At 48.6% G+C, this 25,136-nt stretch overlaps 1 protein-coding gene across 3 annotated transcripts in view; it reads left to right on the plus strand.

Moving 5' to 3' along the window:
- Positions 1 to 25,136, plus strand: part of MTTP (microsomal triglyceride transfer protein) — a 133,380-nt gene that overhangs the window by 49,076 nt on the left and 59,168 nt on the right. Inside the window, exons 2-3 of one of the 3 annotated variants that reach the window (XM_073589639.1) lie at positions 11,824 to 12,011; positions 12,381 to 12,524. In XM_073589639.1, the coding sequence (XP_073445740.1) occupies positions 11,824 to 12,011; positions 12,381 to 12,524 (332 nt within the window). Of the gene's footprint in view, positions 1 to 11,823; positions 12,012 to 12,380; positions 12,525 to 14,541; positions 14,690 to 18,078; positions 18,194 to 25,136 lie in introns of those variants that run through there. The other 2 variants (XM_073589648.1, XM_073589656.1) reach the window with 2 other exon arrangements.

A 25,136-nucleotide genomic window follows, 5' to 3' on the forward strand; every position in this document is an offset into this window, starting at 1 on the left:
GCCGGTGTCTAATTACAGGGCTAATTTGCCTCTACCACCATAACTACTGCTGCCTTGCTCCTCTGCCGGTGTCTAATTACAGGGCCAATTTGCCTCTACCGCCATAACTACTGCTGCCTTGCTCCTCTGCCGGTGTCTAATTACAGGGCTAATTTGCCTATACCGCCATAACTACTGCTGCCTTGCTACTCTGCCGGTGTCTAATTACAGGGCTAATTTGCCTCTACCGCCATAACTACTGCTGCCTTGCTCCTCTGCCGGTGTCTAATTACAGGGCTAATTTGCCTATACCGCCATAACTACTGCTGCATTGCTCCTCTGCCGGTGTCTAATTACAGGGCCAATTTGCCTCTACCGCCATAACTACTGCTGCCTTGCTACTCTGCCGGTGTCTAATTACAGGGCTAATTTGCCTCTACCGCCATAACTACTGCTGCCTTGCTCCTCTGCCGGTGTCTAATTACAGGGCTAATTTGCCTATACCGCCATAACTACTGCTGCATTGCTCCTCTGCCGGTGTCTAATTACAGGGCTAATTTGCCTCTACCGCCATAACTACTGCTGCCTTGCTCCTCTGCCGGTGTCTAATTACAGGGCTAATTTGCCTCTACCGCCATAACTACTGCTGCCTTGCTCCTCTGCCGGTGTCTAATTACAGGGCTAATTTGCCTATACCGCCATAACTACTGCTGCATTGCTCCTCTGCTGGTGTCTAATTACAGGGCCAATTTGCCTCTACCGCCATAACTACTGCTGCCTTGCTACTCTGCCGGTGTCTAATTACAGGGCTAATTTGCCTCTACCGCCATAACTACTGCTGCCTTGCTCCTCTGCCGGTGTCTAATTACAGGGCTAATTTGCCTCTACCGCCATAACTACTGCTGCCTTGCTCCTCTGCCGGTGTCTAATTACAGGGCTAATTTGCCTCTACCGCCATAACTACTGCTGCCTTGCTCCTCTGCCGGTGTCTAATTACAGGGCTAATTTGCCTCTACCGCCATAACTACTGCTGCCTTGCTACTCTGCCGGTGTCTAATTACAGGGCTAATTTGCCTCTACCGCCATAACTACTGCTGCCTTGCTCCTCTGCCGGTGTCTAATTACAGGGCTAATTTGCCTATACCGCCATAACTACTGCTGCATTGCTCCTCTGCCGGTGTCTAATTACAGGGCCAATTTGCCTCTACCGCCATAACTACTGCTGCCTTGCTACTCTGCCGGTGTCTAATTACAGGGCTAATTTGCCTCTACCGCCATAACTACTGCTGCCTTGCTCCTCTCCCGGTGTCTAATTACAGGGCTAATTTGCCTATACCGCCATAACTACTGCTGCATTGCTCCTCTGCCGGTGTCTAATTACAGGGCTAATTTGCCTCTACCGCCATAACTACTGCTGCCTTGCTCCTCTGCCGGTGTCTAATTACAGGGCTAATTTGCCTCTACCGCCATAACTACTGCTGCCTTGCTCCTCTGCCGGTGTCTAATTACAGGGCTAATTTGCCTATACCGCCATAACTACTGCTGCCTTGCTCCTCTGCCGGTGTCTAATTACAGGGCTAATTTGCCTATACCGCCATAACTACTGCTGCCTTGCTCCTCTGCCGGTGTCTAATTACAGGGCTAATTTGCCTCTACCGCCATAACTACTGCTGCCTTGCTCCTCTGCCGGTGTCTAATTACAGGGCCAATTTGCCTATACCGCCATAACTACTGCTGCATTGCTCCTCTGCCGGTGTCTAATTACAGGGCCAATTTGCCTATACCGCCATAACTACTGCTGCCTTGGTCCTATGCCTGTTTACTGCCGGTGTCTAATTACAGGGCCAATTTGCCTATACTGCCATAACTATTGCTACCTTGCTACTCTGCCGGTGTCTAATTACAGGGCTAATTTGCCTATACCGCCATAACTACTGCTGCCTTGCTCCTCTGCCGGTGTCTAATTACAGGGCTAATTTGCCTCTACCGCCATAACTACTGCTGCCTTGCTCCTCTGCCGGTGTCTAATTACAGGGCCAATTTGCCTATACCGCCATAACTACTGCTGCATTGCTCCTCTGCCGGTGTCTAATTACAGGGCTAATTTGCCTCTACCGCCATAACTACTGCTGCATTGCTCCTCTGCCGGTGTCTAATTACAGGATCAATTTGCCTCTACCGCCATAACTACTGCTGCCTTGCTCCTCTGCCGGTGTCTAATTACAGGGCTAATTTGCCTCTACTGCCATAACTACTGCTGCCTTGCTCCTCTGCCGGTGTCTAATTACAGGATCAATTTGCCTCTACCGCCATAACTACTGCTGCATTGCTCCTCTGCTGGTGTCTAATTACAGGGCCAATTTGCCAATACCACCATAACTACTGCTGCCTTGCTCCTCTGCTGGTGTCTAATTACAGGATCAATTTGCCTCTACCGCCATAACTACTGCTGCCTTGCTCCTCTGCCGGTGTCTAATTACAGGATCAATTTGCCTCTACCGTCATAACTACTGCTGCATTGCTCCTCTGCTGGTGTCTAATTACAGGGCCAATTTGCCTATACCGCCATAACTACTGCTGCCTTGCTCCTCTGCCGGTGTCTAATTACAGGGCCAATTTGCCTCTACCGCCATAAGTACTGCTGCCTTGCTCCTCTGACTGTTCACTGCCTGTGTCTAATTACAGGGCCAATTTGCCTCTACCGCCATAACTACTGCTGCCTTGCTCCTCTGCCGGTGTCTAATTACAGGGCCAATTTGCCTCTACCGCCATAACTACTGCTGCCTTGCTCCTCTGGCGGTGTCTAATTACAGGGCCAATTTGCCTCTACCGCCATAACTACTGCTGCCTTGCTCCTCTGCCGGTGTCTAACTACAGGGCCAATTTGCCACTACCACTTCATAACTACTGCTGGGCAATTACAGGGTCAATTAGTATCTGTTTACTCTACAATACTCCAGGACGCCTTCTTCACTGCCAGATAACTGCCAAATAGACTCCTTTACCTGTGCCAACATGAGTCATAACAAAAAGTATGCCAATGCCAGTGAAAGGAAAGCAGCTTTAGCACTACGACAAAAACAACGCCGTGCTAATGAGACTCCTGAGGAAAAACACCATCGCCTTGAGAAGATTAAGGCTTATAAACGCCGTCGCCTCACACACGAATCCCCTAACTCTAAATCCATAAGATTGGCTGAAGAAGCCTCTGCACGCCGTCACCGCCGACAACAGACGGCCTCTTCCTCATCATTATTATTAGACTCACAACAGGATGCTTCCACATCAGCATGTGGAACAATTTACTGCTACACTTCATCCCATATGCCGTTCACTGACATAACTAATCAGCAATCTGTTTCTGCCCTATCAATGCCACCATTCAATACCGATGCACAGTATGCCAATGCCAGTGAAAGGAAAGCAGCTTTAGCACTACGACAAAAACAACGCCGTGCTAATGAGACTCCTGAGGAAAAACAGCATCGACTTGACAAGATTAAGGCTTATAAACGCCGTCGTCTCACACACGAATCCCCTAACTCTAAATCTATTACATTGGCTGAAGAAGCCTCTACACGCCATCACCGCCAACAACAGACGGCTTCTTCCTCATCATCTATAATAATAAATGCCCTAAGCAGCTTCCGGTTGTAACAACTTCCGTCCAGTTGTAACCGGTGACGTCACCACACACACGCACATGTTAACCCTCAACACACCACACCGCCTCAACACACACTCCTCTCACCTTTCACCTCCACTCACATCCACTCACTCTTTCACTCCACATACGTTTCTTTCTCTCACTCCGTTTCTCATACTCACACCATCATCGTCGCTGCCCCGACATCTTCCTCCGCCACCGCGATCCTGGATCCAGACGTTCTCCAGACCGCCGACATGTTCTTGCGGCGACGCCATCTTGGATTTCGTGAAATCCCGCGAGATTCAAGATGTCGTCGCCGCAAGAACATGTCACTGGCGTGGACGACTCGGGATCCAAAAAGATGGCGTCGGCGAAATCTCGCGAGATTACGCCGACGCCATTTTGGATCCCGATGTCGTCCACGCCGGCGACATGTTCTTGCGGCGACGCCATTTTGGATCGGCGAAATCCCGCGATAGTCAAGATGGCGTCGCCGCAAGAACATGTCACCGGCGAGGACGACGTCGGGATCCAAAATGGCGTCGGCGAAAACTCGCGAGATTTCGCCGACGCCATTTTGGATCCCGACGTCGTCCACGCCGGCAACATGTTCTTCCGGCGACGCTATCTTGACTATCGCGGGATTTCACGATACTCAAGATGGCGTCGCCGCAAGAACATGTCGCCGGCGTGGACAACGTCTGGATCCAGGATGGCACCGGCGGAAGAAGATGTCGGGGATCGTGGAGCAGCGGCGATGACGGCGTGAGTATGAGAGACGGAGTGAGAGAAGGGGTCGTATGTGGAGTGAAAGAGTGAGTGGAGATGGTGAAAGGTGAGAGGAGTGTGTGTTGAGGAGTGTGTGTGTTGAGGGTTAACATGGCAAGAGGTGTGATGCTATCGCATCCTCCCGATGCGATAGCATCGGGCCATAATCTAGTAAATTAATAAATGGCAATCCCGAACATTGAAATCCTTTCAGCACACAACTGGATCACATTCTTCAAATAGATGCAGGGACCCGCATTTAACATACATTTATGGCATACTCTGTGAATATGCCAAACATGTACATAATGGAAATTTAACTTATGAATTCAGGTACATTGTTGTTGGTATATTTATAGCTGACGTGTAAGACCAACCAGTCCTCACCTCTACAGAGCAGGCGGGCTGACTCCTGATATATTGACAGCTGTTAAAAAGAAAAACTTTCCCATTCACTCCTGTCAAACATAATTGGAGCCTATTGCTTTCCTGATTGCCACCATTCACTGAATGCGAAATTCAATCAGTGTCAAAGCAACGTAAGTTAGCACTGTCACAACGATATATAAAATGGGAAATTATAAAGGTAAATAAAAATAATTTATTGCTTCCAAAAGGTTCTCTGTCAACATGCCTTATAAAGTATCCTGAATGTATAACATAAGAGTATGCTGGGCAGGTGACAGATATGCATACTTAGCATGTCACTGACTAAGCCCGAGACACTTGCTTGTGCATGCATTACAAAGATATGCAGGATTCTATGACATGACTTAATTATAGACCACACATACTTATGCAATTAGTGATCAGTAAATATTCTCAACTTGAAAGCGACATCTCCAACTATAGCATTGAAATGTATTTTCCTCTAATATTACAATTTAGGAAACGCAATTCAATGACAAACTGAAGACTCCATAAATACGCATTTTACCTTAAGGAATATTTTTCTTTCTAACTTTAATGTGTGCATCTTGAGCTAAAAAAATTTTTTTGAAATTGGATTTAATGAAATATTTTGCACCATTTTCCTTCTATAGATGTGTTGCACTATCATTTGCTAGCTGCAGAATGAGTTAACTAAGAATCTGTCAGTGAGTTCATTCTGATGGGGAGTTTAAGACAACTCCTTTATCTGTGTTTGGCTAAGCTCACCCAGCCCTATAAAAAATTGTCTGATTTTCATCCGGAAAGAAATGGACAATTATTCACCTATATTGTCATCTGTATGCCATCCGAATGTATATGGCATTCATTATTATACATCTGCTGTAAATAGAATTTACAAGACCAAACACAGTCTTCTATGATAATAATGGCGATGTATCCATATAAATCGGATGCTATATAGTTGATTCATATGAAATTTTGCACCTATACACTTGAATAGGAGAGTCTCTTCTGAAATACAGAAGACTAGTGCATGCAGGAATTATTTTCAAAAATTCAATCCATGTAAAATATAAAAAAAACAGTCATCTGAACAACCCAACTAAATAACATTGGTCTAAGTACTGTCCGCTTTTAGCACTGACAACGCTCGCAGTAAAAATGCGAACTCGTGATCGTGATTTATGATCTCAGCCTTTCATGCATGAGCTAACGCGTTCAGGCATTACATTTGTGGGGAAGGTGACTTGACGGACAGACGTGACTGGCAGTAGGAGGGGACAGTTTGTACAGGGGAGATTGGAGCCCGGGTGGGAAATTCCCCTGTGAGAGAGGGGATAAATAGAAGAAGGCGGGGCTCGAGGGGAGTCTAGTCCCGGGAGGAGCTCAGAAGAAGACTGGAAAGAGAGAAGAGCTCGGCCAGGGGACGGACAATGGAGAGACAGTCAGGGGGGTGGCTCTGACCCGACAAACCGCAGGACAGGCAAGGAGAAGAGACAGCCATGGGGAGACCCTGACCCGACAGACCGCAGGACAGACGAGGCCCCGGGGGTACCGATTGGAAGACGACCTCGGGCAGGTGAAGTGCTGGGGGTAGATTGGTCTAGGACAGCCCCCAGTGAAAGATCCGCGAGGTGCATTACTGCGACTGTAGCTGTAGAATAGAATAGGTACCCGGGCCTGGCGATACGGTGGTGTAAAGAAGCTGCGGTGCGTGTTTGGTGGTCGTCAGGAGGACGACTAATCCGGAACTGTTACAAGTGGAAGCTGTCTCCGTCTCGTCTTTGCCTCGTCTGGTAAGCAGTGGTCCTCCCCCCTATCCCGGCCCCTACCACACATTGCTGGATGCAAGCAGGGGCAGATTAACAGTAGCCAGGCCCCCAGGGAGTTTAGAAGGTGTGGGGCCCACCCAGGTATGCAATGTATCACGTGACATGTCACATGATCCCCTTTGATAGATCATAGCACACAGGTGCTCTGGTGCACATCTGTAGATGCAAAATGACATAGATAGGTTTGGCGTTGTTTTTCAGCCAATGTCACTTTGAACATTTCACCTTTTAAAGGTAAAAATTGAGTCAATTAAATTTCAACAAATTCTTGATGCAAACATAACACCATCTGTAAAAAAGATGAAGATGAAAAAAGGATGGCTTCTAAAAATGGATAATGATCCTAAACACACATCAAAATCCACAATAGACTACCTCAAAAGTCACAAGCTGAAGGTTTTACAGTAGCCTTCACAGTCCCCTGATCTGAACATCATTGAAAATCTGTGGCTAGACCTCAAACCAGCAGTGCATGCAAGACGAACCAAGAATCTCAAAGAATTAGAAGAATTTTCCAATGAAGAATGGATGAAAATCCCTCAGAACAAGAATTGAAAGACTCTTGGCTGGCTACAAAAACCATTTACAAGCTGTGATACTTTCACCAGGGAGTGCTACTAGGTACTAACCATGCAGGGTGCCCATAAGCTTATTTTCCTTTTTGCAAATTTTAAAATGTAAAAAATGACAATATCTTTATTTTTTTGCCTAAAATACAAAGGAATAACGTCATCTTCAACTTTAGCCCTTTTAGAGATCATTTTATCTTCAACTTGCTTAACTGTTCACAACAACAGTAATTTAGACCAGGGGTGCCCAAACTTTTACAAGCCACTCTACAGTATGAGTCTCCACATCGGGAGTACGCTGAGCCATGTATACAAGGGGGAGGACGCCAAGCCATGTATACAATGAAGAGGACGGGGAGGACGCCGAGTCATGAACACAAGATGAAGGACAGGGGAGGATGCCAAGCCATGTATACAAGGGGAGGACGGGGGGGGGACGCCGAGCCATGTATACAAGGGGGAGGATAGGGGAGCCATGCGTGCAACAGTGGGAGCCACACATACCAGGACAGGAATGAGGGGACAATGCATACCCGGCTTATACTCAAGTCTATAAGCTTACCCAGTTTTCCGTGGCAATATTACGTGTCTTGGCTTATACTTGGATCGGCTTATACTCGAGTATATACTGAAATTGAAACTAGAGAACTAAAATGGGAAAATAGAGGTGATGTCAACACAACACCAGCCATTCTTACCCTTGAACAACCAAGCCCACCCTTGCCCAGCCAGTGCAGAGAAAAGGAAAAGCGATAGGTTTTAACCATTTGTTGTCCAGAGTGTCATGAAATCTATACTCTATTTTATTAGTTCAAAGAGAGATAATGGCCACGATTCAGCAAAGCATTTATGCCAGAAATCTGAATAAACACTTTGAAAAGTCACAAAACTTTTGCGCAACACAGAGTTGTGAAAAAATGTTGTGATTGTCATTTTCTCCTAAATTCGGCTCCCTCCGCTGAAATGGGCGGAGAGAGGGTGGGACAAGGCACCTCCCACTTGTCTAGGTCTTGATTTATGGCGAGGCACCTCTCAATGAACCTGTCATGCCCCGCTGTATACTCACCCGGCCTCCGGTCCCGCGCCTCCCTCCTGACCTGGAAGCCCCATCGGAACAATGGCAGACCAGGCAGGGGTATATCAGGCCGCCCTCCTTTGATGGAGGAGCCTGATCTTCATGTTTGTTAGCACACTGGGCCCCTGTTCCATCGTACACTCGCTTGTCTCCTGCAGTCCAGCCTTCCATGTTCCTACTCCATCCTGCTGTCTGTGCCCCAGTCCCGCACTCCTACTCCGGTGTTCCTGTCCCATCCTGCAATCTGTACTCCATTCATGCCTTCCGTGTTCCTGCTGTCTGTGCTCCAGTCTCGCAGTCCTACTCCGGTGTTCCTGTCCTGTCCTACCATCTGTACTCCAGTCCTGCAGTCCTACTCCAGTCCTGCCTTCCATGTTCCTGCTCCATCCTGCTGTCTGTGCTCTACTCCCGCAGTCCTACTCCGGTGTTCCTGCTCCGACCTGCCATCTGTGCTCCAATCCTACAATCCTACTCTGGTCCTGTCTTCTACAGTCCCGTGGTCCTACTCCAGTCTGTTCTGAGCCGCCCCTCTCGGTACCGGCTATCGTGGTACCTGAACCCCTGGTCCTGCTCCTAATGATCCCTGTATAGGGGTCGGCTCCAACTGGCGGCTCAACCGTGGTCTCCTCGGTGCCACGATCCAGAGGGTCCACTTCTGGAGATTTTCCTTACCTGACCGTCCGCGGTAACAGAACCTGGCACCTATTACTCCACCGTGCTCCCTCATCAACACTGGTGTCTTGATGGACCAACACCAATATGTTTTGAGATAAAGCTGTTTTGATAGAGGTCAGAGGACAAGAAAGCCACAAAGCTACGATTAGTATTTTGTCTAAGGCCGGGGTCACACTAACCGACGCAAAATATGGTCAGTATTTTACATGCGTAATACGGATGAATGACCCCTAAATAGTTCTCCGTATGTCATCCGTAAGCAAGGTGTGGTCACGTATTTTGCGCATGTCAGCATCCGTATGTAATCCGTATGGCATCCGTATGGCGAGATGTTCTCGCAGGCTTGGAAAATGGACATATAATGGAGCCCTATGACAGGGTTTCTAACAGAAACCAAAGAATAGATATAGACACATAGAATGCATATATATATATATATATATATATATATATATGTATTCTATGTGTCTATATCTATTCTTTCGTTTCTTTATTAGAACTGTCAGTGTGAGTTTACTGTATAGCGCACTGAATTGCCGGCTTTGCTAAAAGACACCGGGTGCGTATTTCTCGCAAGTCACATGTGTTGTCTGTGTGTAATCCGTATTTTTTGCGCACCCATAGACTTGCATTGGCGTATTACGGGCGTAGTACGCTGACAATCGCAGCATGCTGCGATTGGCACGGACCGTAGAATATGGACGAGAAATATACGGCTGATGGGAGCTGCCCCATAGAGAATCATTGGTCCGTGTGTAATGCATGCTTTTAACGCCTCTCACTCGTCCGTATTCCTCGCTAGTGTGACCCCGGCCTAAGGCCTAAAATTGCAATATTATTTTCCAGTTTTATTTATACCCATATCTGAAGATAAATACCTATGATCTATCTATATAACCTAGTATATACTGAACATTTTGATATTACCTGTCAAGCTGATCACTGAGGGTTCCACCATCAGAACACTTGATTGGCCTATCATCATGTAAAGCTTTAAAAAAGGGATTATCCAAATCTACAATCTCTTTAATGTAAATAAGTAATCGACCACTGAGAATATTAGTGACCAATGCTCTTGGTCCATGCAGGAGGCACAAGTCTAATCATTAGCAGTTTGTCTTTAGAAGAAGTGGTCTAGAATTAGAGAGGGGCCTTATGGTATATACAAATATTTTAAAGAAAAGCTATCATTAGAGAATGACCTATTGTTGAAAGACGACCTGACACTATGTCAAAAGTAGCCAATATTAGTGTTTTTTTTTCAATCTGCCATAAGGTTCCAGAAACATGGTATTTTTTTTATTTAGAGCTAATTTTTATGGTCTTTAAGCTACTTTCACACTTGCGTTTTTTTTGCACCTCGCTGCGTGCTCAGTGCAAACGCACATAAAAAACGCATCATGCGTTTTTATGCATTTTCTTGTTTTTTTGCGCATGCGTATTTTTGCGCTGACGTGCGCATGACCATGTGCATGTCAGCGCACCCATAGACTATAATGTGTTTTTGGGTGAATTTCGTGCGCATTGCGTGCGCATCCTTTTTTTTGAGACAGGTCGGGCGCACAAAAAATGCAACAGGATGCATTTTGTGTGCCCGGGCGCACACTACAAAAAAACGTATGCGCATACAAACGCATGACTATGCGCACCCATGATAAGTATAGGGAAAAAACGCATGTGCATTTATGCGCAAAAACGCAGCGCAAAAAAACGCAAGTGTGAAACCAGCCTTACTAAGTGGGTCTCACAGGGTAATACAGAGCAGGATAAAAAATCCACCGTCAAAGAATCATCTGAGCTACACCCTATTTGTAAAGACCATAACAATTAGCACTACATAAAAAGGCCCATATCTCTGAAACCATATGGATTAAAAAAACAACTTCCTGCACAGGGTAGTAGAGGAAGAGTAAAAAAAATACTACACCTTCACAAGAAAAAGGACAAGCCATATTTCATTGTCAGAAATCAATAATAGAATGATTAGTCCTGCACTATAATCATTTTTCGTGAACATGTAGATATGCTTTTAATCGGGTTTTGATGTTAAGTATATAGATTTTTTTCATTTTGTCTTTTCAACCATCTGTATTAAAAAAAAAAAAATGAAATCTTGTATTTTTCACATTGGCCACTGAGGCGTTTTCAGACTCTAACTTCCTTTTGTTTCAGAAAATGCATATGAACATTAGCCACAATGAACATTAGCCACAATGAACAGACTCAATCTTTTGTATTGAAGCATCTAATGAGCGTGTGCAAAGCGTGTGAAGGGAAAGGGCGCAGGAAGTGCTGTGATATTGCCTATTTTGATTGGTGGTAGCTGTGTACACAGGTGTTACCTGTTATTTTAAACCTTCCTCTGATGATAAAGAGCCTGCTGAAAACTCTTTCTGAAAGGACAGAGGTTAGAGTCTAAATAAAACTCAGTGGCCACTGTGAAAATTGCAAGATTATTAATTATGCTGTTTAATAAAAAATCATAAATATGTGAAAAAATAAAAACAAAAAAAATACACGTAACACAAAAACGTGATTTAAACAATGTAATTTTCTGATGATAGCATACATTAAGCATGGATTTACGTTACGTTCCACTAAAAGTTACAATAAAACCATATTTCCCGTGTGCATGGATGTAAATGTTGGATTCCATTACTGCTTCTTGGCCTTCTGTTTGCATTGTAATATAGTGGTTGAATGCACAGTTTTTCCTTACTCAACAATTAGTCTATGAAAAATATCCTTGGAACGGGTCGATACGGGTCCTGTCGTTGTATGTTAATTGTATGGATGGAAACATTAGTTGGACTGAGCAGAATGGAGTGACAGAGCAGTAAATGCATGTTTTATAATGGCAGTTTTTTACTCTTTTTGATGCAGTACATACAGCGGGTCCAAGGCTAAACAATGACAAGGTATATAAATATGCCCACTCTACGGAAGTGCTGATCGATAAACCAAGAGGATCCCTAGAGGACAGCGTGGGCTACAAGATATTGTCAGACGTGGAAGTCAACTTGATATGGCGAAACCCAACCAACAAAGATGACCAACTCATCAAGATTGCGGTATTTGTACACATGAACCACTGACTGCGCGTTTTCAGCCCTTCTTAATGCCACGTTTATGAAAACAAGTCCAACAGTAGGTGCTCCATTATGAGCTGTGATAGGCAATGAGCCAATGCTAGAAACTATAGAGTTTTCTAGATTTCCCTTAGTCAGTTTGGATACCATGTAAGATAATAAACCAAATGGGTGGTCCTTAGGATGGTCCATCCCCAGGCACTCCCACTGATCCATTGTTACCAGGTCCAGCAGCAGCCTTATTGGCCACTCCCGGTACTGCAGAACAACTCCTGGTTATTTGACTGACCGATTATTTCCATTATGTAGTTTGTCTAACAATTCTTATTAAGTTGTTTCTTTTTATTATAGATGAAAAATATTAAAGTAGAAAATATACACATACGCCCACAAGGTCAGAATATTTTTACTGACACCAATGATGCTAAACTACTTGGAGAAAGTAACTTAGCTATCCTTCAGAAACCGATTCTTGTGCAGTGGACTAATGGAAAGGTAAGAGAGTAAAATTCATACTGCAGAAATATGATCAGACTATGGAATTACGCCATGCATGCCATTTTAGACTCTATTCTCACCAATGATGAAGGCTCAGGTAGGAGTGTGCAGGTGACTGGAGCAGGATGTTATTGGCTATTGGCTGACCACTGCAGCCAGTCATAGGCTTCAACAATTAAACCACTGGAATGGCCATCTTTGGCCATCTGTAATGCTGTAGATAAGCCCCCGGTCTGACCTGAAAGAAAAGAAAAATAAGTTTTATCAACCTGGGGGGCGGTCCCGTCCAATGGGTGTAGCAGGTCCTGGGTCCGGCGCTTCCCATCTTCATGCAATGTCATCATCCTGCTTGCTTCGTGCCGCGCTCCTGCCAGGCATACTGATCTTCCCTGTTGAGGGCACAGCCAAGTACTGCAGTGTGCAGGCGCCGGGCCTCTCTGACCTTTCCCTGCCATGCCCAAAAGAACGGGTGCTCAATCCGAAAAAAACAAATCCAATGTCCATATGAAAAAAATAAGAAGGATGGCACTCACCATTCTAAAATCCAAATCTTTATTTCATCATTAAAAAACTTTGGCAGAGGAGCAATGTGTTAGATATGGACCTGACACATTGCTCCTCTGCTGAAATTTCTCCATGATGAAATAAAAATTTGGATTTTAGAAGCATAATATAGAGTCCCCGATTCCAGAATTTGATATCATTAACAACTGGTTAAAGAAAGCCTCCTGTAGTTGTCACATATTAAGTCTTTAAAGACTTTAAGCATTAATGTGGAGTAAAACGAACCTTCTGTTATCAGATTGTACTAATAAAACTAATAAATTGGATATGTGTACAAAGGTCACACATAACCAATAAAAGAAAGCCACATGTACAAATCAGTGGAAGCCTTATCTGGATACTGTGGAAATGTGAAAAAAATGCAAAACAACTGCTTCCAGGATACATGGACCTTTATAAAGGAGGCTTAATTATTGCTCACAAACCTTATTGTGAAACGCGCCTTAGTCATAGGATCAACTGTTTCCTTCGTCATCTGTAATTTCAGGAAAGGAATTTCTTTGTGGACATTTTTTGCTAATATTTTGTTTTCCAAACTCTTACATTGTGTAAAAGAAGTCTATAGATAAAATGGGAATAAACATTTTGCAGATAAAAAAAAGCTAATGTTATATCGAAATTATTCATACAAATTAGATTTAAATTAACCTGTCAGCAATCTTTACCTCCCTCCCTCCATTAATTTGACTGTGTATCATTATAAAATATAAGCTTGTCGATGTCTTTATGACCTCAAAGTGCTACTCTAGAAGTGAGAAATCACATTTTGAAGTTCATTCTGGAAGTGCACTGGGCAGAAATGATGCACTTACAGCTCCTCACGCTCCCCTGTGTTCCAAAACTAGCAGCACTCTCCCTTGGCTGATGACAAGTTGTTTTCTCTGGTACACCAACCACTGACCTGTCAATGAGCCAAGGGAGAGTTCTACTAGATAGGGAATACAGCGGAGGCTGAGGCGCTGTAAGTGCATCTTCAATCCCCAATGCACTTCCAGACCGTACTTAAAAATGCAATTTATCACTGCTGAAGAAGAACTTTGGGGTCATTAAGAAATCGACTCCCAATAAGCGCATGTAGGCTGAGACCAGTCAATCCAGGGTAGCTGGTGGTGAGAGACACTGGCGGCTTTTAAAGTATGTACTCTCCCCAGGATATGCACGGAGGCATATGAAGACCATAGGTGTGCATGGCAGTCACGGGCGTAGCTGTGACTGCAATGCAGACTGATAATAAAAGTAAGTGTTGTCTTGGACATGTTAGTGTCCAAGGCAGAGGTACGGAAACCTGCTCTGGATGTTGTGTTTGAAGCAGACTGCAGGATAGTAATTTGTGCAGTCTGTTCCATTCCGGACCAAGGTTTTCCATGTGATTGAAAGCCACAGGTTTCTGTGATAAAAGCCCTGCAGGAAAGGGTTAGTGAGTTCAGACTGAGTGAGTGCTTAGTGAGTCTCAGGTGTGTCATTGCCTGGCAACCCACAGCATATATAGTGGTGCTGCTGTCCACGATGACTGGTCACGGATGTGGACAGGTCTTCTGCCCAGAGGTGAACCGGAGGTAGACAGTCCTGTGCCCGAAGGAAGGACCAGCTGCCGACAGGTCTGTGTACGGCTGTGAGTAGAGACTGTGATATAGCAGTGCAGGACACTCACGGGAACTAGTCAGAGGAGGACTTGCGTGTGTAGTGACTGCAATATAAAGGAGGCGTGGATTGGAACCTTTTCTGTGGGAAGATAACACATTAAAGAGACTTATGTTTGAACCTTGCGGGTCACTGCCTCATCACTGTGTACGGTGCTACCGCTGCCTTAAACCATACATTCATCATCTGTGTCTAGCTTTGCCGCACCACCCCATAAACTTCTTAAAGGGAATCTATTAGTATGATCATCTAGCCATCTATATGTGCACGTGCATCCATAAGGCTATGTGCCCACGTATGCAAGAAAATTTCTGCATGAAAACCGGACTCCTTCCCAGAAAACGGGCTGTTTTTTTCCGTGCGTTTTTGATGCGTTTTTTCCGCGCGTCCCCAGGCACATAGAAAATAGCTAAAAACGTGCAGTTTTCCGCAAAATTAATGAGCATGCTGCGTTTTTTTACCGCAAAGCGTTTTTTTTGCAGAAAAAAACGCATCAATATGCACAAAAAGTGCAAAATGCATCAAAATGAATGGGATGCTTCTTTTAAGCGATTTTTTCCGGTAAAAACGCTTAAACGCAAAAAAAACGCTTACGTGGGCACACAGCCTAAATGTAACATTTTTCCATCAATGGAACTATATGAGAGCTTATTGTTAGCGGTGTGGCTCTCACTTTCAACCTGAATGCCATTAGCTCACTCCTCCATCAATCTAACTGTGCGTCGTAGCTCTGGCATTACTATATCGTGCCCGCTGTGCAGATTTTCAGAGCACACATCATGGAGACCGGAGCAGCAGGGGAGCTGGGAGGGGTGAGTAATATACTTATTTTCTGTTAGAACAATTAGTACATTGTTCTCATTGAGGTGATGATGCTGTGTGTGGGGCCTTTATACTGCTTGGAGGGCTATGTGAGGACCATTAGACAGTGTGGAAGGCCACTGGACTGTGTGGGGTCTATTATACAGTGTGGAGGACTGGGGGGCCCATTATACCATGTGGGGGCTATTATACAGTGTGGAGAGCTGTGTGGAGGGCCATTATGCTGTGTGGACGGCTGTGCTTGGGCCATCATATTTTGTGGGAGGACTGAGTCGGGGTCATCATACTGTGTGTGGAGGACTGTAGGGGGCCATCATACTGTACTGAGGTCACTGTAGGGGCAATTTGGGTTCATCATGGTGTGCATGAGATGGGTAATGTGAAGTAATTCCATGTGAGATATCACACTGTGTTTTGGGGACACATTTGTTGGCATCATACTTTATGAGGGCCATGAAACGGGTACATTTTTAGTGGTTGCAAAGTTATGAGATATGCTCTTCTGTGTTCCCTCAGAATATTTTAACATTCTTTTTTTTTGTGGGGAAACCCAATTAAGACTTCTGCTATGGGGCCCATGACTTCTATGTACGCCCCTGGCTGTGTCTTTACTGGCAGCTGGGAGTAATCCGGGTCAGGAATTAGAAGCCCTAGAGTCATGATGCCATGTCAGGGTGAAGATGCACTGCTTTTTCATGTCCTTTTTTGTTTTCTTTTTAAAGAAGCAATGTTTTTCTAATTTAGTACAATCTTTTTAAAGAGAATCTGTAAGCAGGTTTTTGCTAGATAATCTGAGAGCAGCATGATGTAAGGGCAGCAAGCCCTTGAGCTGTGCATAGTATGCTGAGCTGTGCATAACCCCATCCGCACCCGCTGACTGGCAGCTGGCTGACAGTGTGCAGTGTACACAGGAATCCAACAATCAGTGGTGGGGCGGGGGTATACAGATTAGCTGAACTGACTTGCCCGTGACCTAGTCTGGCAGTGATAATATCCTGCTGATAAAACACTAATTGTATTAAAATTACAGCACACAGCCCCGTGAGTGAAACATCCCTGGAATCAGGCTCTCTTGCCCTATATTATGTTGCTCTCAGATTCCATAGCAAAACCTGTTGACAGATTAATGGTAACAAGGATTTATTTTTCTCAAATAGATTCTCTTAATGGCTGCAGATTATAATACTAGTTGGTTATCCAACAATCCACAACAACATTCTCAACTCCTGCACAAAACACTTTGCAACATTTTTTAAAAATATATATATACTCACCTCCATGGGCACTTCAGTGGCTCCTTTGCCTGGTAATCTGCTGTCTCTGTATAATCCAGCCATCTTTGATGGTGTCTTGTCGGGTGTCTGCACAACCACCTATGATGATGGCTCATATCATTCATCAAAGAAGGTCAGTTGGCATAGTGACTGGCAGACAACCAGGCAACAGAGCCCCAGACAATTCTGCACCAAAATTTGCACAGCTTGGTGTAGAGTTGCTCCTGCAGATGTCTCTGTAGTTTCTTGTGATATTGTCAATTTCTTTACCTTTCTTTTAAGTTTTGCTTAGTATTTATTACTAATGTGTTTTGAAAATCTAAATAAATGATCTAATGGAATGGTTTCCAGTAACTCGCGTATATTACAGTTTTGTGTGATCTCCAAACCATAGTCCATTTTATGACTCATGAGTCATCTTCCATAGATGAGGTTACACTAGGATAACACAAAGGGTAATTCTGAGAACAGTGCATTATTCAAAGAAATCAGTGTGCTTCATGAAATATGTGAGAAGCATCTCAGAGCCCAGTGCTCACAGTTACGTACATTTTGTAATACTTTTCTGGCTAAATTATAAGAAGACATAGACATTAAACACTAACCGTGAATATTATATCAAACATAGGTAAAACTGAAATTGACATAGACTAAATTGGATTTATATCATTAACCCCTTAGTGACACCCACAATACAAGTACTGTATGTGCCGTGGCGGACACAGATAGCAAAGGATCTCTGTGCAAGAACAATATATGGGTTCTTTGCAGTACAGTGGTTCTGTCTGTGAGAGAAGCTGTTTGCTGCTTTGGAAGTGATAGTGGCCTCTTTACGTCTTGGGCCTTTGTGTGGCTGTACAGGTTGCACCAGTGATATGCCCGCCCAGTGGCGGATTATAATGAGGTCAATTTGGGCAGTTGCCCCGGGCCCAGTGGGGTTAAGGGGCCCACAGCCCAGGCCAGTAAATTGCCCCATTATAATCCGCCACCGCGCAGGGCCGGATTATAGGCAGGGCAGGCGGGGCTTCAGCCCCGGGGCCCCCACCACAAGAGCTTCTAAGGGGGCCCCACCACATTCCTGCTGGCTGCTGCAATGGCACTCCATCTTCTCCCCACCTAAAAGTGAGTGACCGTGGGGGCGGCATTATGTGCTCTGCTACCAGCAGCATCTACAAGTAGCGTGAACGCTGATACTGCTGGTAGCGTGCAAAGGCTTGTGATGAGATCACAGGAGGTAAGGTGTCAGGGCCCCCGATCATGTGACCCCTGTCTCCTCCCCTCCTGTGACCTCATCACAGGTCCTGTGCGCACAGCACAGAGCACTGAGAGCAGCCATGTATGTGGAGTGTGGCTCTGTGGGTGGAGGTAGGTGCTGGAGGCTCCATTATTCTCTATGTGGAGTGCGGCTCTGCGGGTGGAGGTAGGTGCTGGAGGCTCCATTATTCTCTATGTGGAGTGCGGCTCTGCGGGTGGAGGTCGGTGCCGGAGGCTCCATTATTCTCTATGTGGAGTGCGGCTCTGCGGGTGGAGGTCGGTGCCGGAGGCTCCATTATTCTCAGTGTGGTGTGCGGCTCTGCGGGTGGAGGTCGGTGCTGGAGGCTCCATTATTCTCTATGTGGAGTGTGGCTCTGCGGGTGGAGGTCAGTGCTGGAGGCTCCATTATTCTCTATGTGGAGTGCGGCTCTGCGGGTGGAGGTCGGTGCTGGAGGCTCCATTATTCTCTATGTGGAGTGTGGCTCTGCGGGTGGAGGTTGGTGCTGGAGGCTCCATTATTCTCTATGTGGAGTGCGGCTCTGCGGGTGGAGGTCGGTGCTGGAGGCTCCATTATTCTCTATGTGGAGTGTGGCTCTGCGGGTGGAGGTCAGTGCTGGAGGCTCCATTATTCTCTATGTGGAGTGTGGCTCTGCGGGTGGAGGTTGGTGCTGGAGGCTCCATTATTCTCTATGTGGAGTGTGGCTCTGCGGGTGGAGGTCGGTGCTGGAGGCTCCATTATTCTCTATGTGGAGTGCGGCTCTGCGGGTGGAGGTAGGTGCTGGAGGCTCCATTATTCTCTATGTGGAGTGCGGCTCTGCGGGTGGAGGTCGGTGCTGGAGGCTCCATTATTCTCTATGTGGAGTGTGGCTCTGCGGGTGGAGGTCAGTGCTGGAGGCTCCATTATTCTCTATGTGGAGTGCGGCTCTGCGGGTGGAGGTTGGTGCTGGAGGCTCCATTATTCTCTATGTGGAGTGTGGCTCTGCGGGTGGAGGTCGGTGCTGGAGGCTCCATTATTCTCTATGTGGAGTGCGGCTCTGCGGGTGGAGGTAGGTGCTGGAGGCTCCATTATTCTCTATGTGGAGTGTGGCTCTGTGGGTGGAGGTAGGTGCTGGAGGCTCCATTATTCTCTATGTGGAGTGTGGCTCTGTGGGTGGAGGTAGGTGCTGGAGGCTCCATTATTCTCTATGTGGAGTGCGGCTCTGCGGGTGGAGGTAGGTGCTGGAGGCTCCATTATTCTCTATGTGGAGTGCGGCTCTGCGGGTGGAGGTCGGTGCCGGAGGCTCCATTATTCTCTATGTGGAGTGCGGCTCTGCGGGTGGAGGTCGGTGCCGGAGGCTCCATTATTCTCAGTGTGGTGTGCGGCTCTGCGGGTGGAGGTCGGTGCTGGAGGCTCCATTATTCTCTATGTGGAGTGCGGCTCTGCGGGTGGAGGTTGGTGCTGGAGGCTCCATTATTCTCTATGTGGAGTGTGGCTCTGCGGGTGGAGGTTGGTGCTGGAGGCTCCATTATTCTCTATGTGGAGTGCGGCTCTGCGGGTGGAGGTAGGTGCTGGAGGCTCCATTATTCTCTATGTGGAGTGCGGCTCTGCGGGTGGAGGTCAGTGCTGGAGGCTCCATTATTCTCTATGTGGAGTGTGGCTCTGCAGGTGGAGGTCGGTGCTGGAGGCCCCATTATTCTCTATGTGGAGTGTGGGTGGAGGTAGGTGCTGGAGGCTCCATTATTCTCTATGTGGAGTGTGGCTCTGCGGGTGGAGGTCGGTGCTGGAGGCTCCATTATTCTCTATGTGGAGTGCGGCTCTGCGGGTGGAGGTCGGTGCTGGAGGCTCCATTATTCTCTATGTGGAGTGCGGCTCTGCGGGTGGAGGTCGGTGCTGGAGGCGCCATTATTCTCTATGTGGAGTGCAGCTCTGCGGGTGGAGGTCGGTGCTGGAGGCTCCATTATTCTCTATGTGGAGTGTGGCTCTGCGGGTGGAGGTCGGTGCTGGAGGCCCCATTATTCTCTATGTGGAGTGCGGCTCTGCGGGTGGAGGTCGGTGCCGGAGGCTCCATTATTCTCTATGTGGAGTGCGGCTCTGCGGGTGGAGGTCGGTGCTGGAGGCTCCATTATTCTCTATGTGGAGTGTGGCTCTGCGGGTGGAGGTTGGTGCTGGAGTCCCCATTATTCTCTATGTGGAGTGGGACTCTGCAGGTGGAGGTCGGTGCTGGAGGCTCCATTATTCTCTATGTGGAGTGCGGCTCTGCGGGTGGAGGTTGGTGCTGGAGTCCCCATTATTCTCTATGTGGAGTGTGGCTCTGCGGGTGGAGGTCGGTGCTGGAGGCTCCATTATTCTCTATGTGGAGTGCGGCTCTGCGGGTGGAGGTCGGTGCTGGAGGCCCCATTATTCTCTATGTGGAGTGCGGCTCTGCGGGTGGAGGTCAGTGCCGGAGGCTCCATTATTCTCTATGTGGAGTGCGGCTCTGCGGGTGGAGGTCGGTGCTGGAGGCTCCATTATTCTCTATGTGGAGTGTGGCTCTGCGGGTGGAGGTTGGTGCTGGAGTCCCCATTATTCTCTATGTGGAGTGGGACTCTGCAGGTGGAGGTCGGTGCTGGAGGCTCCATTATTCTCTATGTGGAGTGCGGCTCTGCGGGTGGAGGTTGGTGCTGGAGGCTCCATTATTCTCTATGTGGAGTGTGGCTCTGCGGGTGGAGGTCGGTGCTGGAGGCTCCATTATTCTCTATGTGGAGTGTGGCTCTGCGGGTGGAGGTCGGTGCTGGAGGCTCCATTATTCTCTATGTGGAGTGGGACTCTGCAGGTGGAGGTCGGTGCTGGAGGCTCCATTATTCTCTATGTGGAGTGCGGCTCTGCGGGTGGAGGTCGGTGCTGGAGGCTCCATTATTCTCTATGTGGAGTGCGGCTCTGCGGGTGGAGGTCAGTGCTGGAGGCTCCATTATTCTCTATGTGGAGTGTGGCTCTGCGGGTGGAGGTTGGTGCTGGAGTCCCCATTATTCTCTATGTGGAGTGTGGGTGGAGGTAGGTGCTGGAGGCCCCATTATTCTCTATGTGGAGTGTGGGTGGAGGTAGGTGCTGGAGGCTCCATTATTCTCTATGTGGAGTGGGGCTCTGCGGGTGGAGGTCGGTGCTGGAGGCTCCATTATTCTCTATGTGGAGTGTGGCTCTGCGGGTGGAGGTTGGTGCTGGAGTCCCCATTATTCTCTATGTGGAGTGGGACTCTGCAGGTGGAGGTCGGTGCTGGAGGCTCCATTATTCTCTATGTGGAGTGCGGCTCTGCGGGTGGAGGTTGGTGCTGGAGTCCCCATTATTCTCTATGTGGAGTGTGGCTCTGCGGGTGGAGGTCGGTGCTGGAGGCTCCATTATTCTCTATGTGGAGTGCGGCTCTGCGGGTGGAGGTCGGTGCTGGAGGCTCCATTATTCTCTATGTGGAGTGCGGCTCTGCGGGTGGAGGTCAGTGCTGGAGGCTCCATTATTCTCTATGTGGAGTGTGGCTCTGCAGGTGGAGGTCGGTGCTGGAGGCCCCATTATTCTCTATGTGGAGTGTGGGTGGAGGTAGGTGCTGGAGGCTCCATTATTCTCTATGTGGAGTGTGGCTCTGCGGGTGGAGGTTGGTGCTGGAGTCCCCATTATTCTCTATGTGGAGTGTTCCTCTGCGGGTGGAGGTCGGTGCTGGAGGCTCCATTATTCTCTATGTGGAGTGTGGCTCTGCGGGTGGAGGTCGGTGCTGGAGGCCCCATTATTCTCTATGTGGAGTGTGGCTCTGCGGGTGGAGGTCGGTGCTGGAGGCGCCATTATTCTCTATGTGGAGTGTGGCTCTGCGGGTGGAGGTCGGTGCTGGAGGCCCCATTATTCTCTATGTGGAGTGTGGCTCTGCGGGTGGAGGTCGGTGCTGGAGGCTCCATTATTCTCTATGTGGAGTGCGGGTGGAGGTCGGTGCTGGAGGCTCCATTATTCTCTATGTGGAGTGTGGCTCTGCGGGTGGAGGTCGGTGCTGGAGGCCCCATTATTATCTATGTGGAGTGTGCCTCTGCGGGTGGAGGTGGGTGCTGGAGGCTCCATTATTCTCTATGTGGAGTGTGGCTCTGCGGGTGGAGGTCAGTGCTGGAGACTCCATTATTCTCTATGTGGAGTGCGGCTCTGCGGGTGGAGGTTGGTGCTGGAGGCTCCATTATTCTCTATGTGGAGTGTGGCTCTGCGGGTGGAGGTCAGTGCTGGAGGCCCCATTATTCTCTATGTGGAGTGTGGCTCTGCGGGTGGAGGTCGGTGCTGGAGGCGCCATTATTCTCTATGTGGAGTGCGGCTCTGCGGGTGGAGGTCGGTGCTGGAGGCTCCATTATTCTCTATGTGGAGTGTGGCTCTGCGGGTGGAGGTCGGTGCTGGAGGCCCCATTATTCTCTATGTGGAGTGCGGGTGGAGGTCGGTCCTGGAGGCTCCATTATTCTCTATGTGGAGTGCGGGTGGAGGTCGGTGCTGGAGGCTCCATTATTCTCTATGTGGAGTGTGGCTCTGCGGGTGGAGGTCGGTGCTGGAGGCTCCATTATTCTCTATGTGGAGTGTGGCTCTGCGGGTGGAGGTCAGTGCTGGAGGCTCCATTATTCTCTATGTGGAGTGCGGCTCTGCGGGTGGAGGTCGGTGCTGGAGGCTCCATTATTCTCTCTGTGGAGTGTGGCTCTGCGGGTGGAGGTCTGTGCTGGAGGCCCCATTATTCTCTATGTGGAGTGTGGCTCTGCGGGTGGAGGTCGGTGCTGGAGGCTCCATTATTCTCTATGTGGAGTGCGGGTGGAGACCGGTGCTGGAGGCTCCATTATTCTCTATGTGGAGTGCGGGTGGAGACCGGTGCTGGAGGCTCAATTATTCTCTATGTGGAGTGTGGCTCTGCGGGTGGAGGTCGGTGCTGGAGTCCCCATTATTCTCTATGTGGAGTGGGGCTCTGCGGGTGGAGGTCGGTGCTGGAGGCTCCATTATTCTCTATGTGGAGTGGGGCTCTGCGGGTGGAGGTCAGTGCTGGAGGCTCCATTATTCTCTATGTGAAGTGTGGCTCTGCGGGTGGAGGTTGGTGCTGGAGGCTCCATTATTCTCTATGTGGAGTGTGGCTCTGCGGGTGGAGGTTGGTGCTGGAGACTCCATTATTCTCTATGTGGAGTGGGGCTCTGCGGGTGGAGGTTGGTGCTGGAGGCTCCATTATTCTCTATGTGAAGTGTGGCTCTGCGGGTGGAGGTTGGTGCTGGAGGCTCCATTATTCTCTATGTGGAGTGTGGCTCTGCGGGTGGAGGTTGGTGCTGGAGGCTCCATTATTCTCTATGTGGAGTGGGGCTCTGCGGGTGGAGGTCAGTGCTGGAGGCTCCATTATTCTCTATGTGGAGTGGGGCTCTGCAGGTGGAGGTCGTGCTGGAGGCTCCATTATTCTCTATGTGGAGTGTGGCTCTGCGGGTGGAGGTAGGTGCTGGAGGCCCCATTATTCTCTATGTGGAGTGCGGCTCTGCGGGTGGAGGTCAGTGCTGGAGGCTCCATTATTCTCTATGTGGAGTGGGGCTCTGCAGGTGGAGGTCGGTGCTGGAGGCTCCATTATTCTCTATGTGGAGGTCGGTGCTGGAGGCTCCATTATTCTCTATGTGGAGTGGGGCTCTGCGGGTGGAGGTCAGTGCTGGAGGCTCCATTATTCTCTATGTGGAGTGTGGCTCTGCGGGTGGAGGTTGGTGCTGGAGGCTCCATTATTCTCTATGTGGAGTGGGGCTCTGCGGGTGGAGGTTGGTGCTGGAGGCTCCATTATTCTCTATGTGAAGTGTGGCTCTGCGGGTGGAGGTTGGTGCTGGAGGCTCCATTATTCTCTATGTGGAGTGTGGCTCTGCGGGTGGAGGTTGGTGCTGGAGGCTCCATTATTCTCTATGTGGAGTGGGGCTCTGCGGGTGGAGGTCAGTGCTGGAGGCTCCATTATTCTCTATGTGGAGTGCGGCTCTGTGGGTGGAGGTCAGTGCTGGAGGCTCCATTATTCTCTATGTGGAGTGGGGCTCTGCAGGTGGAGGTCGGTGCTGGAGGCTCCATTATTCTCTATGTGGAGTGTGGCTCTGCAGGTGGAGGTCGGTGCTGGAGGCTCCATTATTCTCTATGTGGAGTGTGGCTCTGCGGGTGGAGGTCAGTGCTGGAGGCTCCATTATTCTCTATGTGGATTGCGGCTCTGTGGGTGGAGGTCAGTGCTGGAGGCTCCATTATTCTCTATGTGGAGTGGGGCTCTGCAGGTGGAGGTCGGTGCTGGAGGCTCCATTATTCTCTATGTGGAGTGTGGCTCTGCAGGTGGAGGTCGGTGCTGGAGGCTCCATTATTCTCTATGTGGAGTGGTGCTCTGCAGGTGGAGGTCGGTGCTGGAGGCTCCATTATTCTCTATGTGGAGTGGGACTCTGCAGGTGGAGGTCGGTGCTGGAGGCTCCATTATTCTCTATGTGGAGTGTGGCTCTGCGGGTGGAGGTCGGTGCTGGAGGCGCCATTATTCTCTATGTGGAGTGCGGCTCTGCGGGTGGAGGTCGGTGCTGGAGGCTCCATTATTCTCTATGTGGAGTGTGGCTCTGCGGGTGGAGGTCGGTGCTGGAGGCTCCATTATTCTCTATGCGGAGTGTGGCTCTGCGGGTGGAGGTCAGTGCTGGAGGCTCCATTATTCTCTATGTGGAGTGCGGCTCTGCGGGTGGAGGTCGGTGCTGGAGGCTCCATTATTCTCTATGTGGAGTGTGGCTCTGCGGGTGGAGGTCGGTGCTGGAGGCCCCATTATTCTCTATGTGGAGTGCGGGTGGAGGTCGGTGCTGGAGGCTCCATTATTCTCTATGTGGAGTGTGGCTCTGCGGGTGGAGGTCGGTGCTGGAGGCTCCATTATTCTCTATGTGGAGTGTGGCTCTGCGGGTGGAGGTCGGTGCTGGAGGCCCCATTATTCTCTATGTGGAGTGCGGGTGGAGGTCGGTGCTGGAGGCTCCATTATTCTCTATGTGGAGTGCGGCTCTGCGGGTGGAGGTCGGTGCTGGAGGCTCCATTATTCTCTATGTGTAGTGTGGCTCTGCGGGTGGAGGTAGGTGCCGG

This window comes from Dendrobates tinctorius, unplaced genomic scaffold (genome assembly GCF_039654945.1).
Source record: "Dendrobates tinctorius isolate UK_male_01 unplaced genomic scaffold, ASM3965494v1 ptg000011l, whole genome shotgun sequence".
NCBI lineage: Eukaryota > Metazoa > Chordata > Amphibia > Anura > Dendrobatidae > Dendrobates > Dendrobates tinctorius.